General features: G+C 35.1%; 1 protein-coding gene across 1 annotated transcript; it reads left to right on the top strand.

The window, feature by feature from the left end:
* Positions 1-10,021: 10,021 nt before the first annotated feature.
* Positions 10,022-17,073, top strand: LOC143257588 (uncharacterized). Its single transcript, XM_076516542.1, has 3 exons — positions 10,022-10,353; positions 14,406-14,880; positions 15,299-17,073. The coding sequence occupies exons 1-3, from the start codon at positions 10,312-10,314 to the stop codon at positions 15,655-15,657; spliced, it is 876 nt and encodes a 291-aa protein (XP_076372657.1). The 5' UTR covers positions 10,022-10,311; the 3' UTR covers positions 15,658-17,073.
* The last annotated feature ends 1,571 nt before the right edge of the window (positions 17,074-18,644 follow it).

Raw genomic sequence — 18,644 nt, 5'->3', positions numbered from 1 at the left:
CAAGGCACAAGTTTACTGTGAAGCCAAGGTAAATATATCGCCCGTAGCGTCAGGATTCACATCTGCAATGATACTGCAAAAACCCAAAACATCATAAGTAAAACCCGTGTAGACCTAATTTAATTTACATGTTAAACGTTTTCATATAGTCTGAAACCATTTTTCATGCCAACTTACAAACCTACGAGTTCATACACCCTATATTATTTTGTCAATTAATAAACATCGAGTTTTAGAACGTTCTGGCTGCGCGGGGCAGTTCGGCATCGATAATTAGGCCTACGTTATCCTTCCTTCAGCTTCGTGCATGGCTCGTGTCTGAAGTAGGGACATTATATAACAATTATTGTAATTGTACAAAAACAACAAACACCAAAAACATTTAACCTCAGCGAAAAAATATAGTTGGATCAATATTATTCTAAGGTAAATGAAGAGAGTAATTATGTTGTGTGTGTGGAAGTCCATTATGAACAAGTGGTGCAATAAGTGGTGCACCTCTGGTCTCGACAGTAGCAATGATTTTTATCTCACGAGATAAAAGCTACTTCATGTATAAAACTTTATAATAATCAATGTGTAAGCTACCAGTACAGAGTTACCTGTACTTTCTGGACTTGAATCTCTCGATATTTACTATTGTTATTATGTCACCCTCTTACCGGCCCCCAGAATACACATAAACATGTAAAGTGTAAGTTATGGATCATAACTGGTCCAAACAATCAAGAAAACCAAACAGAAACAGCGGAAATCCTATTGTTGTTTGCTGGTTTGTTTTCTCAACAATTTCTGATAATTACGTTATTGTTACAGATAGCTTCGACTGCACAAGCAGGTTACATATCGTCCAATAACTGTAGGTAATTGTCGAATACTGAAACCCGTTCATGGATAAACGTGTATTCCGGTTTCACGAACGTATTTGATACCCACGATCAACTGTATAACAGGTAATTTGTCTTTCGAAATTAGGCCTAATAACGGTGGTTTACAGCATATAAACAAGTACTATAGAAATGTTTCCTTTTCATTCAAACTATCAGCTCATTACTGGGATATTCGTTAATAAATATCATATTCTAATTAACCACGAATATCTTCACGGATTTTACGTCATGGGTTTTATAACTTTACGACTGGCGTGTCAACATCTCGGTTCTCTTTGTTTTCGGTCACGTTCCTGAGTTGCCAAACTGTAGAAATGTACGTTTCACGATGTGACTACCGATAAAAGATTGGACAGTAACAAGAAACTCACGGTCACACTGTCAGGAGGCTGTAAAGGTTTCCTAGCTGTTTGATAAATCTTAAACAACAGTACAAGAAACTCACGGTCACACTGTCAGGAGGCTGTAAAGGATTCCTAGCTGTTTAATAAATCTTAAACAACAGTACGAGAAACTCACGGTCACACTGTCAGGAGGCTGTAGAGGTTTCCTAGCTGTTTCATAAATCTTAAACAACAGTACGAGAAACTCACGGTCACACTGTCAGGAGGCTGTAAAGGTTTCCTAGCTGTTTTATAAATCTTAAACAACAGTACAAGAAACTCACGGTCACACTGTCAGGAGGCTGTAAAGGTTTCCTAACTGTTTAATAAATCTTAAACAACAGTACAAGAAACTGACGGTCACACTGTCAGGAGGCTGTAAAGGTTTCCTAACTGTTTAATAAATCTTAAACAACAGTACAAGAAACTGACGGTCACACTGTGAGGAGGCTGTAAAGGTTTCCTAGCTGTTTGATAAATCTTAAACAACAGTACAAAATATTCACGATCACACTGTCAGGAGGCTGTAAAGGATTCCTAGCTGTTTGATAAATCTTAAACAACAGTACAAGAAACTCACGGTCACACTGTCAGGAGGCTGTAAAGGATTCCTAGCTGTTTGATAAATCTTAAACAACAGTACAAGAAACTGACGGTCACACTGTCAGGAGGCTGTAAGGTTTCCTAACTGTTTAATAAATCTTAAACAACAGTACAAGAAACTGACGGTCACACTGTCAGGAGGCTGTAAAGGTTTCCTAGCTGTTTGAGAAATCTTAAACAACAGTACAAAAAATTCACGATCACACTGTCAGGAGGCTGTAAAGGTTTCCTAGTTGTTTCATAAATCTTAAACAACAGTACAAGAAACTCACGGTCACACTGTCAGGAGGCTGTAAAGGATTCCTAGCTGTTTCATAAATCTTAAACAACAGTACAAGAAACTCACGGTCACACTGTCAGGAGGCTGTAAAGGTTTCCTAACTGTTACATAAATCTTAAACAACAGTACAAGAAACTCACGGTCACACTGTCAGGAGGCTGTAGAGGTTTCCTAGCTGTTTAATAAATCTTAAACAACAGTACAAGAAACTCACGGTCACACTGTCAGGAGGCTGTAAAGGTTTCCTAACTGTTTCATAAATCTTAAACAACAGTACAAGAAACTGACGGTCACACTGTTAGAGGCTGTAGGGGTTTCCTAACTGTTTGATAAATCTTAAACAACAGTAATTATAACATTTTTCTCGCTTCAAAAAATACAGTCATGTTGTCTTAACTCACTTAAGTGACATAAGGTCATTCGCTTCATGAACACAGTCACTCAGTTTTATTCTGCTAAGGAACACAGTCACACTTTCCATATGTAAAATACCACTTTTCGATTAGGTGTATTTTTCAATAGTTGTTCATACCATAGAAGCGAATAATTGGTTAAACAAAAAACAAATTATTCTTTGTGTATTTATGAACAGTTGTACATGTCCTAGAACTGAATAATTAGTTTCAAGGATAATTAATCTTATTCAACGTGGTCATTTCCAAACTTACAATTTCATAGTTAATATTTTTAAATCACTTCCCTGGTAGGTTTACAGAGATACGATTTGGTTTGTTTTGAGTTTTGTGCAAAGCTTCACAAGGGCTATATGCGCTAGCCGTACCTGAGTTAGCAGTGTAAGACAGCCATTCAACACCATCCACCGCCAACTTATGGGCTATTTTGCTACCAACGAATAGTGGGATTGACCGTAAAATCATAACGCCCCCACGGGTGAAAGGGCGATCATGTTTGGTGTGACGGGAATTCAACCCGCACCCCTCAGATTACAAAACGAGTGCCTTAACCACCTGGTTATGCCCGGCGACAGGGATACAAATCCCGTAATGAGGTATGAACACAGAAAAAAAGCACATAACCAGTCAGTTTATTCACGTCTTAACAGTTGTGTTAACAAAGTAACGAGGTAGTTTCTTCAAGTCTTAATGTGATATGTTATGCCAACTTGCAGCAGTACCAGATATTTCACACGATTATTTAGCTTCTACCAATGTCGATTCCGGATGTAGATGACACACAAGTTAGCCAGGTCTGTAAGATAACACACAAGTTAACCACGTCTGTATGATGACACACAAGTTAATCAGGTCTGTATGATGACACACAAGTTAATCAGGTCTGTATGATGACACACAAGTTAATAAGGTCTGTATGATGACACACAAGTTAACCAGGTCTGTAAGATAACACACAAGTTAACCAGGTCTGTATGATAACACACAAGTTAACCAGGTCTGTATGATGACAAACAAGTTAACCAGGTCTGTATGATAACACACAAGTTAACCAGGTCTGTATGATGACACACAAGTTAACCAGGTCTGTATGATGACACACAAGTTAATCAGGTCTGTATGATGACACACAAGTTAATCAGGTCTGTATGATGACACACAAGTTAACCAGGTCTGTATGATGACACACAAGTTAATCAGGTCTGTATGATGACACACAAGTTAACCAGGTCTGTATGATGACACACAAGTTAACCAGGTCTGTATGATGACACACAAGTTAATCAGGTCTGTATGATGACACACAAGTTAACAAGGTCTGTATGATGACACACAAGTTAACCAGGTCTGTATGATGACACACAAGTTAACCAGGTCTGTATGATGACACACAAGTTAATCAGGTCTGTATGATGACACACAAGTTAACCAGGTCTGTATGATGACACACAAGTTAACCAGGTCTGTATGATGACACACAAGTTAATCAGGTCTGTATGATGACACACAAGTTAATCAGGTCTGTATGATGACACACAATTTAACCAGTTCTTGTTTTTCCATGGCTCTATGTTTATGTCAGTAAGCTGAAATCTGTACCTAGACTTGAGAAAATCTAACGTAGAAAATGTGACTCACTCATCCATGTGGATCCAAACATGGAAAATGATTTTGAAGTTAGTATCTTTAAATTTGGAAGAAGACTTTCATTTAACAGAATAGTGAGCCATATCTCTCTGATAGAACATGTTTATTTACCTTTATGTGTTCTACACTTTGTAGGGTAAACGCCTCGTCTTAAAATCCATACTTATCCAAAGACAAAAAAAAGATATAATTTCCTTACTGAAATTTCTTAAGTCAAATTGAAATGGATCATGCAAAAATTCAAATATCAATTTCAAATTTTAAACGCGGAGAACGTGATTCGAGTTTTTGAGAGAGATTTTTGATCCAGTTTACACAGAGATCATCTTTAGCATCAGAGAAATCATATCCTTATTATTTTCTAGAAAACTATTCAACTTTGCAAAATGTGTCAAAACATTCTTTTGTAATTGTTCGACAAGAAGGTTTAGCTTTAATTGAAATTCATGAACAGTCTGTGATTGTTAGTTTATTATTTTACCTCTTCCCTGAAGCTTCCTATTCAAATTATTCAAGTGAGCCATCATGTGACACAGAAAGTATAAATCACACTGTCATGACAAAGTTTCAAAGTGCACATCACACTGTCATGACAAAGTTTCAAAGTGCACATCACATGTCATGACAAAGTTTCAAAGTGCACATCACATGCCATGACAAAGTTTCAAAGTGCACATCACATGCCATGACAGAGTTTCAAAGTGCACATCACATGTCATGACAAAGTTTCAAAGTGCACATCACATGTCATGACAAAGTTTCAAAGTGCACATCACATGTCATTACAAAATTTCAAAGTGTACATCACATGTCATGACAAAGTTTCAAAGTGTAAATCACATGTCATGACAAAGTTTCAAAGTGTAAATCATATACCATGACAAAGTTTCAATTTCATGGAAATTTTCAATCTTACCTCTTTCTACAAGATATTCTTTTACTTGTAGATACAAGGAAGTAAATCGTTACAAGACTTTTCCTATACTTAACCATCTTACTTTTACCAAATCAGTAAGATCATCAAAAGTACAAACTTTTCTTCAAAGACTCAACAAACTGTCGATTGATGAGGGCGTTTTCACTTCTAATATAATTCACAATTTGTACAACAATGTCCATCAAATTTTTCAATTCATTACTCTTAGACACCTGGACACATAAATCTTCCTGATGCAAAATATAATGGAAAGATGGCAGCGTGGACTTCACATTATATTCAATTAAACGCTGCTTCAGAAGATAAAAAATCCTAATTTCGCTCCAGTCATGGCGGGAGCGCCGTCTGTTGTGATAAAACCAGTTTCTTAAAACCCAGATTAAATGTTTTGACATTTCAAGAAATTTTCAAAGATGTTTTTTCCACATGTTCGATCTCGTAATCCATAAAGGCTAAGCATTTCTTCCCTCACTTAAAGATCTGAAATTACATATCGAACCCAAAATATGAACTGTGCAGTGTCACTAACATCTGTTGACTCATCTAGTGCTAAAGAAAAATACAAACAGTCTTTTAGTTGTTCAAACAACTGATTCTCTATGTCTTTCGCTAACTCTAGCATTCTGCGGACAATTGTTCTTCGACTTAATTCTAAATTATTAACCTTTTAAAGAATATCATCTTTTATTTTTAAATTATAATTCTCCAACACAGTTTCAATGACCACAATCAATATTTCTTTTACTAGTTCATCATCAGAAAATGATTTCTGTTTTTTAGCTAGAATTCAAGTTACTTTATAGCTAGCTAACGTAACTAACTAGTTCTACCGATGATAAAAATCTTTTTAGGCCTTCCTTTTGTTCGTGAAGTTGTGCTTTCAGACGGCTAGTTTCATTAATACGATTTTTGCTACCAACTGAAAATGTTACATCAAATTCGTTATGAAAATTGTTAAATTGTTGCTTAAGGTTGTATACTTTATTATCCCTAAAAACTTTGTTACACAAAAGATACACTGGTTTATTAGTTACTTCAATCACTGCAAATTTCAACTCCCAACTTTTATTAAATTTTCGTTCCACGTTTTACCAGTCACGCGATCATTCTCTTTACGTCAGTAATGATATAATCGGTTAAATTGTCTTTATTTTCTGAGTGTTCACCATCATCTGGATTCTTTCGTTTACGAATTATCCACTTATCCTTATTATGGGATTAAAAACAAAATATATTTAAACAATTGAAAGTTGCACAATGAAAATATATTTGCAAGTGCATGCAAAACAACGCACACTCGAAATCAAACATCGAAACCAGACTAACGTTACGAAATGGGCGGAGTCTGTGGTAGTGATGAAGCGCGCGACATTAACGATGACGTAGGGCAGCGCAGTTACTGATTGCCAAATTTGCGATAAAAAATAAATGATGGAAAAAGTTGATTCCTAAACTCGAGCTGGCCACAATTGTGCTATCCACTGGCCACATGTGGCCAGAGGCTATGGAGTTGTCCACCCTGATCTAGCGCATAAAATGTATTAACAAAGTTCTAACGTACAAAATGTATTAACAAAGTTTTAACGTACAAAATGTGTTAATAAGATTCTAACGTACAAAATGTATTAACAAAGTTATAACGTACAAAATGTATTAATAAGATTCTTCTTTGTTTGTTTTTAATTTCGTGCAAAGCTACTCGAGGGCTATCTGTGCTAGCCGTCCCTAATTTAGTAGTGTAAGACTAGAGGGAAGGCAGCTAGTCATCACCACCCACCGCCAACTCTTTGGCTACTCTTTTACCAACGAAAGGTGGGATTGACCGAAACATAATAACACCCCTACGGCTGAAAGGGCGAGCATGTTTGGTGCGACGGGGATTCGAACCCGCGACCCTCGGATTACAAACCGAACGCCTTAACCCACATGACAATGTCGGGCCAACAACATTGGAACATAAAAAAATGTGTTGGCAAGGTTCTATGCTCGTCCCTCCCTCTGGTGAGAGTTTGAAACACACTATTAAGTATGACAATATTGCATTCATAATTCGTAACTCATTAGCAACAATACTGTTGCTAAGCGATCTCGTTTTAACGTTTTTAACTCAGTTTCATTTACAAGTAAACTCTCTCGTCTTGCCCTCTAGTGAGAGTTTGAAACACTACGATGTGTGACAATATTTCATTCGCTGGGCACTTGATCGTGTATATTTTGCTTATTATTCTTCAATATATGTTTAAGTATCTAATGGTGTATGTAATTCTAGATATATTATTAAAACTACCTACTAACTCCTTGCTAAAAAAGATAAATTAGTACCTTTTTACACTGCCAATAAAAGTTAACAAAACCTGACGCATGTGCAAATATCATTTCCGGTAAATGAAACAAAATTCGTTATACAAAAATATTATCCAATTCGCTTCTCTTCGGCCAGGTAGTTAAAGCGCTCGACTTCTAATCTGAAGGTATCGGATTCACATCCCCATCACACTAAACATGTTCGCCCCTTTTTAGCCTTAGGGATGTTATAATGTGTGGTCAATCCCACATTTGTTGATAAAAGAGCAGAACAAGAGCTGCTATTGAGTTGGTGATGACTGCCTTTCCTCTAGTCTTACATTTCTAAGTTAGGGATAGCTATCGCAGATAAATCTCGTCTAGTTTTGCGTGAAATTCAACAAGAAACTTTTTATAGTTGAAAGGAAGGCAAGTATTTTAGCTACCCATACAAATTCCTTCTGATTCGAGAACAGCTAAACAATGATTGTAGCTGCTGATAAATAGTGAGATTTTACTATGTTAAGTTCGGGATGTAGTCATCTAAGCTTCATTTTTAACACCCTTTAAACTTAAATGACAAAAAAAAATACTCCCTCTATCGAATAAACAGTACAAAAGTCTAAGTTAAAAATATTGCCTGAAACACTGCACCTTCACTGGATTATGAGGTCCCTTAAACAATCGTAAATAAATGGAATAATAATAGGAATTTAAGAAATATAACATATTAGTATTCATAAGCATAGCTATTATAAGAATCAGATCGTTATTAAATTATGTGAAATAAAGTACAATAATAATCCTGATTAACAGAACATTTTCCTGTTATCATTTATTGTCATTACCAAATCTGTTTGGTAATTGTTTCTGTGGCTTATGATTCCAAAGATATGGCCTCTTGTTCTATTAGAAAAACACAGAATAAAATATATCAACATAAGAATGTTTCTGGTCGAAACCATACAGATGGCTTTTGTCAATAACTTTTGGGTGTTCTCATTTCTTCACTTGTTGTAAATCTATTACAGAATGGTATGGGTCTGAACTGATGCACGTTCCTTTGTTTTTTAAATAGAATGCATATCATCGTTTTGAAAATTCTAAATTCCTGATCTGAGGTTTCCAATGGCATCACACTAGAAGAAAGCTTGAAAATAATAATGTTAGAAATAGCAGTCAGAGGTCCCAGGGCCCGGCATGGCCAGACAGTTAAGACATTCGACTCGTAATCCGAGGGTTGGGGGTTCGAGTCCCCGTCACACCAAATATGCTCGCCCTTTCACGGGAACGTTATAATGTGTCGATCAATCCCACTATTCATTGGCAAAAGAATAGCTCAAGAGGTTGCAGTGGATGGTGATGACTAGCTGCCTTCCCTCTGTGGCCCGGCATGGCCAAGCGTGTAAAGGCGTGCGACTCGTAGTCTGAGGATCGCGGGTTTGCATCCCCGTCGCGCGAAACATGTTCGCTCTTTCAGCCGTGGGGACGTTATAATGTGACGGTCAATCCCACTATTCGTTGGTAAAAGAGTAGCCCAAGAGTTGGCGGTGGGTGGTGATGACTAGCTGCCTTCCCTATAGTCTTACACTACTAAATTACGGACGGCTAGCACAGATGGCCCTCGAGTAACTCTGTGCGAAATTCTAAAAGCAAACAAACAAGCCTTCCCTCTAGTCTTATACTGCCAATTTAGGGACGACTAGTGCAGATAGCCCTCGTGTAGCTTTGCGCGAAATTCAGAAACAAACAAACAGAGATCCCGGTGAATATTCTTAATATAAATCCTGTTTATAACGTCAGGAAAAATGTCTGAAAGTATGTTTATAGGGAGATTTCAGAGCAAATATCAAGGAAGAAATATCAGTGAAGATATCATGGCGTTAGTGAAGATAAACCCCCGAACATTATGAGCAAGAAACATTTCATGAGAAGCATTCCAGAAGAGAAATTCCAGAATAATTTCCAGTAAAATATCGAGAATAAATTAAATTTGAAACATCAGTGCATAATTATAATGATTTATAAATTGAAAAAGTTATATGAGTGTATAAATCAGAAATACCAAGAAAACATGTCAGAAAGAAATCACCAAACTCTCCAAGAGAAACCCGAATTAGAACCTTGGAGAGATCACAGTTTAGAAGACAACGCAGTTAATCATCCAGATCTTTGTCTAGTGTATTCTCTACTAGCTGGGGTCTGATAAAAATAATGTTCTGTAATTAACATTTCAACTTTGAATTGACTGTTGTAAGTATAAATACACCTTAATACCCAAGGCCGAGTCTTCCTTCAAGACTACGAATGCTTGTCCTATAGGGACTGATTCTTTGTTGTTGTTTTTTGTGACTTCCTGTCTTCACACTACTACATACATACAAAGATTATACAATACTAAATTACATGTTAAAAGAATAAAAGATGACATAATTTAAATAAAATCTTATTAAGCAAAATATATGTATTTATTTATAGTTTTTAATCGAACCTGTGGATACTCATATTTGTTAGAAAAAGGTTAAAAATGAAACATTATTTGATTACATGAACTACAGACTTACACCCTCTAGTGTAGTTTTAACACTTCTTTTACTCCCTAAAGACTATAATGGAACATCAAGTTATATCGCGTTTAGTGCTTTCGTCGATGTTTCAACTACAGAATGAGTGATATTTTGGTGGATTATCATCGTTAAGCTAAGAGAACTGTTAAAAATATCAAAATATTGTTAAGACTTTGCCTAAATAATCGCAAAGATTTACATTTGTTGGTTACTGTTCATGATTTAATTTAACTTTCAGTTTTACTGCTTTCGTGAAACGTGTAAACTTACGAAGTCCAAAATTTGAACGCATAAAATAACTCTAAACAATGAGAGAGAAAAATAAAAAAGTCTCATTTCCTTACAAAGTGGTAAGTCTTTGGTCGTAGGTTAAATAAATACAAAACTTTATAGAAATAGTACTAAATTTCTAGAGTTATAAGGTCAAAGTTCTCCACTTCTTAAATTAAAGTAAAATTTCAGGAGTCTCGCTGGTTCCACAGTCCAGTAAAGATATAGAGTAATTAATTGACGATTCCATGCTGTGTTTAGGCTTAACATTTGGTCTGATTTTAATACTAATAAATTTCATTGGACGATTTATTACTGCTATTTTAACACGCACTAAAACTAAAAATGTTGTTGATACCAGAACAACCGCATAGTGTTCATCGACTCATTAAACTAATAAATGAACATGGGGTTCTGAATGAAAAATTAACTGATGCAATTTTAATTGAAAATATCCTTTATGTTTCAAGTTTATTACTTGTAACTTAAGAAAATGTAGATACATGTAGTATTCGTTTAGCCAAATAATTAGGCTTAACTTTTTAAAATCTGTTTAGCCATAGATCTAGGCTTACGTGACTTATTTGTTATTAATCTCTCACTTAGGAATATGTAATCCACAGATCTAACAAAAGTTTTAAAACACCAAGAAAACTATAAATTATGCATTTAGTAGCCCGAAGCAGTTTTCGCTACGGTAGGATTTGTCCTCTTATAAGCAAGAGCGAAGTCAGCACGAAATTGACTGTTTTCGTATTATAATTGATATGCTAAACATTTATAATTAGTCGAATACAGTTTGAAGTTTGAATTATAACAGTTAATACATAATCCATATTTTACATATAAATTAGTAAGATATATAATATTCTGTGTACGGTAGTTTTCTGAAGTTGAAGTTTAAACGTTACACTTGGATTTTTTTAGGTTAATTATTAAGCCTAAATTCTTCACCTGTACAAATGCTGAGTAACTAAGTTTAACAAGCATGACGAATCTGTAATATGTGTAATTTTCATTTACTTAATTTGTTATGCTACTTTATTTTTCTTGACAAAAGAAAGATAAGTTGCATTTTTTATAATACGAGTTATTTGTTGGTGTTTTTATGGTTTGTTTTAAGCGCAAAGCTAAGGAATCGACTACGTGCGCCATTTCCACCGTAGTTATGGAACCCAAATTTTAGTGCTATAATTTCTTAAACTTACTACTGGGAGAGTCATTGGGAGACCTTATTGGCGGTTTGTCTATTGTCACGTTCTTTACATTAACCGATTAAAAGGGAAACTCACAAAATATTTATCTCATGTTTACGAAAAATCGGACGCCATTTTCAACAACAGAAATAAAATGTTAATGAAGGCGAATTTAAGTCAGTATAATACACTGTTTGGAGGGAGGATTATTGGATAAATAAGTCAGTAAATATATTAATATATATATTAATCAAATGCAGGAAAGAGGGAGTGTTTTGAACCTCCCAGGTATACAAGACCTAATTACCAATACGTGGAACGAAAGTGACTTCTGTAATTTGGATTGCATACATGATGGGGATAACCCTAAATATCTCCCAACAACTGATATATGTTAATAATAAATATTTAATACGGCCACCTAACGCTAGATTAAGAAACCCCATTAGCTTTTAGGTGATACGGGAGCACCGACAGGGTATTTACGTAAAGGCTGTCGATTAATGTATATGTGTAAATACGGTACGTGTGATACTGTTCTCCACCTTCAGGACTGTGGAACACCGAATAAAGAAATGTGTTTATTCACACGAATATAAATGCAAATACCTACATGGTGATTGCCCTGAAAGGGGTACTCTGACGTTGTATTTAAAATCGTATTCCTCTGAAATAGCTTCCAGAAAGCAAACATAAACAATATAGTTTAAAGCACAGCCCCTTTCCTAGATTGTGAAATCCCCTTAACAGAACTAACGCAGAAAATAAACAGAACGTTAAGCTGTCCATTCATCACTGTTGACAGTAACCCCAAGAATTTCAGTAGGTTGGCTTTATACTTTCTTTGAAGTTTTCAATTTTGTCTTTTATTCATAAACAGTGATTATAATGGATAGCGTTTGGTTTGAATCATTTGATTTTCGAGGTTTTGTAAACGTCATTCTTTTCGGTAAAACACAGAACTCTTTGAAACACTTTGTCCTTTTCTTGAAGCATGGATTATACATCTATATCATCACCTCAGTGGGATGTTGTATTAACAGCGTTAGCATCATGACATCTCTTCGTTTTATCACAAGATGATTAAGTATTTACTGTATGAATCTTAATTTTTCACATCCAGAAGAGTTCTTCGAACTACCAATATTTTTCGTCTTTTATTTTCTTTGAATTTTCTGTCTCGTAAATTTTGTTTCTCTTGACCTTCCAACTTTCATCTCTGCTAGCAGAGTTTCAGTAGTTTCTCAGTTATCTTAAATTTTAGTCAAAATTTTATTTCCAAAATAACACTACTTCTGATACAAGTGTTGTAACATACTGCATGTTTTTGGATTATTGAATGATAATACCTTCAAGCCCAGTCCAGTTAATTAATTAATTTATTGTCTTTTCACGTTATTGGATCAGTCCCATATTTTTCTGACATTGTGAGATGGCTGTCGTGATGTTATTCATAACATATTGTCAAGCGACCACTTGACTCTTCAAGGAGAAAATGTAAGAACTTAAACCCACATTTTATTTTCTCAGGAAAATTTTAATTTCTTCTTTAAACCATTTTAAACTGTTAATCTCCACCACAATTCTTGAAAATCCGTTCCATAAGCTAATTACGCTCTTACAGCTGTATGTACATGCGTGGTATTGTTCATGGCTCTTTATGTATGTGTGTGTGTATATGTGTATATATATATATATCGATTTGAAGTGAAGTTGGAAGTGGGAATTCTGTAAATATCCACTTAACGTCAATACAACAGTCCAGGACAGGTACACATCCTAGTGGAATTATTCCAAGTTCACTGGACTTAGCATAGCCAGGTGGTTAAGATGATTGACTCGTAATCTGAGGGTCGCGGGTTCGAATCGTCGTCACCCCAAATATGCTCTCCCTTTCAGTTGTGAGGGCGTTATAATGTGACGACGGTCAATTCCACTATTTGTTGGTAAAAAGAATAGTCCAAGAGTTGGCGGTGGGTGTTCATGGCTAGCTACCTTCTCTCTAGTCTTACACCTCTAAACTAGAGGCGGCTAGCGCAGATAGCCTTCGTGTAGCTTTGCTCGAAAATTCAAAACAATTCACTGGCCCCAGTTGTAATAGAAAATTATAGAATCTCACAAAACGAGTAAAATATTAACAATATATATTACCATTTAATTATAAAAATAAATGTTCACTAAAGATATCGGGGTTACTAGTGGAATCATTCATTTGCTAAAGATATATCAGGGTTAATAGGATAATTATTCCTATAATAAAAGAAAGAGATGCCAGTATGAACTTTGAAAAGCTTGGTTGATTTATACCTGTTTGAGTGACATGTTAGTTTATTATTGAAGGCTAAGTTGTAATAAAATTTTGTGTAATCCAGAATCTTCAGTTAATAAGTTAAAGTACAAGAGCTAAAAATAGTTAATTTGCCCTCACTACTATATATAAATCAATGTAGGTTAAATATCTCCTCTTTAATACTTATTATAAAGATAAACTCTTTAAAAGCACTCACTGTGGTAGCGGTATTTTCTTGCAGTCAATAAATAACAAGGAATGGTGGCATCCAGCAGAAAAAACCCCATGGCTGCTAACTGAACCTGAGCACACTGTTGTTCTGGATGCGTCGAAACCCAATCATATTTTACCAAAATGGCATCATAATTGCTTAAAACAAATGCCATACATTTTGTTCATATTGAAATAACACATGGAATGACAAAGGACGACTGTAAACGGGTCATTGGACAATCATATTGGATATACACTGTTTAAAGGGGTTGGTTTGCCTACATATTTTAAATTTATTCATTACTGTTTTTAGGAAAATTACCGTTGAATTGTTTCAACGGGCATCTGCTATTTAATAATATATTTTGATATCTTACAATTTGTTGCTAGAATTTTAAATCATTTGGATTAAAATTCTGTGGCCTTCCATCAGGAAAGTCCAACTCTAACCAAACTCAGAAGACAAAATGGCGTTATCTTTGGTGTCGGAAATCCAGCTTTCCAGATAAACAGAGAACAGAAACCAGAGGTTCAGGATACCCCTGTTGCTGCTAGAAATCACAATCGTATAAATCCAGTCTGTCTGTCATCTCGTGTGTCTTCTTGGATAGCCACTACTCCACCTCCTGGGTCAAACAACGCCTCACCTCTTGGCCAATTCGAACTCTTCGTTGGGCAGTGTTTGCCAGAATTGAAAACCAATGGGGTAAAGGAGCAACGTGGACAACCGATAAGACAATGTTCTTCAAGGACGCCACAGAACATTGTGCTCAGCTGTCCTGAGTCCAGTGGGAGTAAACAAGTGACTTGGAATTCCATCATGGATACTCCTAACAACAAGACTTCTTCCTTCAAGAAGCCAAGTGGAACAGAATCCACAGAGTCGTGGGTGTATTACAGCAAACCAGGTACATTAAATTTATTTTATCTTATAACATTACACGGACATGTTTACGACAACGTGGTTCGTCATAGTATAAACATGCGAGTTACTTAAGTGTACTGGTTTCATGTTGTGAGTTGGTTTCGTACAGTTCAACTTGGTAACCTGATAGATGAAACTTTCACAGCTTCAACACATGGCAATTTGATTTGACAATAGTATCAAGTTAGCCACTTTGACAATAGTATTCAAGAGACAACTTGTTTTCTTTTTGTTGTATGTTTTCATAGATAAATGAAAACGTCTTTCATTATGTCGTAAATAATTTTGTCTGTTTATCACGTTAATGACCTTTGCTCTACATTTTCTGATTTATACTCCTTAAAGTTCATCGTACATCTTGTGTGGATCACAGTAAGAAATAATTTAATATTTTTTTACAGTTCTTCCACGCAGAAGTACTCTCACCAGAACCAACTGTGATTCGTTGTTGATTGGCCATCAGAAAAGTACAGAGATAAAACTGTGTACAGCTCTTGTAATAATTATTTCACTCTTATGTGTACTTGGAATAATAGGTTCTGTAGTCGGAATTCTGTACCTTCACCTTATTTCAAAAAAATATTTTCTTGACGACAAAACAACAAACTTGGTGTCAACTGTTGAAAAATACAACGTATCAACAGAGGTAAATAAAAACGGAATAATGCTGAAAACTTTTCCACCAGAAGGCGTTCAGAGCCCTGATACAAGTGCTTCGTTTTCAAAGTCTACAGCGGAAAACCCAGATACAACTCATTGATTTAGTTAACGCAGAGGAACTGAATACTAGTTAGGTTCACATGTATATACCCAGTAAGTACCTTAGGAAATATCGGCCTTCGTCTTCCATGGTAACAGGATAACTTCCGGATCTGTTCCCACGTTCAAGAAGACGATTGTCAGCAGTCCTAGAAGAACGTATAAAAAACCGACATACTGGTGGTTCTTAACCAAACGTGTATTTTCTCCTCTGCGGAAGTACAAAGAGGAAACACTGAGGTTCCGGTTTGTAATGTAGTTTACTGATATTAAATTTATCAAAGAAGTAAGGAAGAAAGTTTTAACAAATACTTTACTTGTTCGTTAATCTAATTCAAAATGGCGTTACAAGGAACTTAATACTGTCATAACTATTTTAATTTAAAATAATTAAATTAATAAAGCATAAAAAAACGTAAGAGCAGTTCCTAGAAATATCAGCGTGACGTCGATAAGTTAAAACTATAGTTAAATGGTGGTAAAATAGTCTTAAGCGAAGCGTTAATGTTTAGGGAACTATTTAAGTCGGAAACGTTTACAGGTATAATTGGATATTAAGCAAAGAAACTCCAGTTGTTTCAATGGGTATTTAGAGTGAGATAACATCCTTGTTACTGTAACGTAATAAGAAACATTCTGTAAAACAATATATTTGCAATTTTTTAAAGTTTTGTTTCGTTTAGTTTTGTATGAAGCGCATTAAATAATAAAGCTTAGTGTTTTTTAAACTGATGAACAGTGTATAGGTATTTGGCTACTAAAATAGTTCAGGGTACCCTGACCTTCAGGGGTCAAAGTCAAAACTTTCATGTTTCTGATGGCAAACACGTTTACATTTAACAAGTCTTAAATAGGTGTAAGATTAATATTCACTGCTGACGAGAGTAGTTCGTAACACAATAGAAGGATGTCGCTACGTTTACATTCAACAAGTCTTAGAAAGACATAAATAGGCTTAAGATTAATATTCACAGCTGACGAGAGTAGTTCGTAACACAAGAGAAGGATGTCGCTACGTTTACATTTAACAAGTCTTTCAGAAAGACATAAATAGGCTTAAGATATTCACTGCTGACGAGAGTAGTTCGTAACACAATAGAAGGATGTCGCTACGTTTACATTTAACAAGTCTTAGAAAGACATAAATAGGCTTAAGATTAATATTCACAGCTGACGAGAGTAGTTCGTAACACAATAGAAGGATGTCGCTACGTTTTCGTTCCTATAGTATCTAAGCATTTTCTGTTGTAAAAATATAGAAATTAGCCCGACGAATATAGGGAAAGCCTTTAAATTGTAAAAAAAAATCTGCCCATGCCATTCACCCTAAACATTTCAGTTAAAAAAACACAAGAATGGTTTTTACTTATCGGTCTGCCACAAGAAGCAACAAATATTTTATAGGTTTCCAAAACGAAGTCTCACGAACCTATAAAGATGAAGACCTTACTGACATACAGTATACAATGTTAATTAAATAAAATAAATGTTTGATTCAAAAGTTGTGTATTTTTAATGAAAGTAATAGCTATGTACAATTTCATATTAAAAACTGGGAATTTAATTATATGGAATCACTAAAGAACTCGGTACTGATTGCTGTGTAAATAAAGTTATTGTTCAAAGGACTCTAAAGCAATGTGTTCTATATAAGTAAAATTAAAGATGATATAAACAGTGTGTATGCATTTGAGCCTGAAGTATCTGCCCTCTAAGTTACCAGTTACAAATATTACGTATATGGTAGATCATTGTTATATTGGATATTTCACCGTTGTATTTTGCTAATGTATTGTGCACGTCATATCCCCCTTCGAATACAGCAAAACACAAACTACAAGACTCAATCTCATTGGCAACCCATCCATCTGGATACAAAGTCTATCCAACCGTCCATGGTAACCAGACAATCATAAGAATATTAAAAGGTTATTAATCCAATCATCTATAGTAACCAGACAATCATATGAATATTAAAAGGGTATTTATCCAATCATTTATGGTAACCAGACAACCATACAAATATTAAAAGGATGTTAACTCAACCATCTATGGTTACCATATATAATCATATGAATATCAATAGGATAACCCATGGTAACCATTCATGATGTTAGAAAAACACATAGGTTTAAGAAGTCTTGATGGAACTGAATGAAAACCCTATAACCTGAGAACTTTCGAGAGGTGGGCCTTCATTCTTCAGAGGCAAACTGTAACCAAGCAGTCATTTTGATGGTAAAGAAATTAAACCATCAAACCATGGTAACTATAAAACCATCTGAATTTAAAGAAGAAATCGGCCAAATACCGTATTGTCTCGTTGTGTGACATAAATTGTAGCAACAACAGTAAGGTTTATTTAATCACGTACCCTTCACTCTAAATGAAGCAAATACGAAATGCATAACGTAAAACAGGTAATGTGTTTGGAATCGATGTTTAGAACAAAGATATGCAATTGGTTATGTGCACGTTGAGGAATCGAACCCTGAATTTCAGCTTTGTGACTCCAGAGACTTATTGCTTCTCCATAGAGGTACTATAAAAACATGACGAACATACCAGTTTCTAGTGAACACTTCTCTGTTTTATCGTTATAAATAGTTTAATAATGTTTAGGTTCAATTATTTTTATCATTCAAAGCTTACTTTAAATTATCAACATTTAGTTATTATACATGAATATTTACATCAATAACACAGACCTGCTATAGGTTTATTATCTTCAAAGTTTCACGTTTTGTATAAAATTCCTGCATGTTGAATCCGAAAGCGATATTCATTTTTTTGTATCATGTATAGACTTTTCACAATACGTTATGTACACTTACGTAAGTAAATCATTTAAAATCAGGTCACATCGTTTTGTACTTAAAAGTTTAATCACTGGCTATAGATTTTTATAGAACAATCGCGACGTGCGAGTTGTATCGTTTGTTCTAGAACCCACGAGAAACACCCCACTATTATATAATTGGTTAACAG

The sequence above is a fragment of the Tachypleus tridentatus genome, chromosome 1 (assembly GCF_004210375.1).
Source record: "Tachypleus tridentatus isolate NWPU-2018 chromosome 1, ASM421037v1, whole genome shotgun sequence".
Lineage (NCBI taxonomy): Eukaryota > Metazoa > Arthropoda > Merostomata > Xiphosura > Limulidae > Tachypleus > Tachypleus tridentatus.
This window is presented reverse-complemented; position numbering and strand designations above follow the sequence as displayed.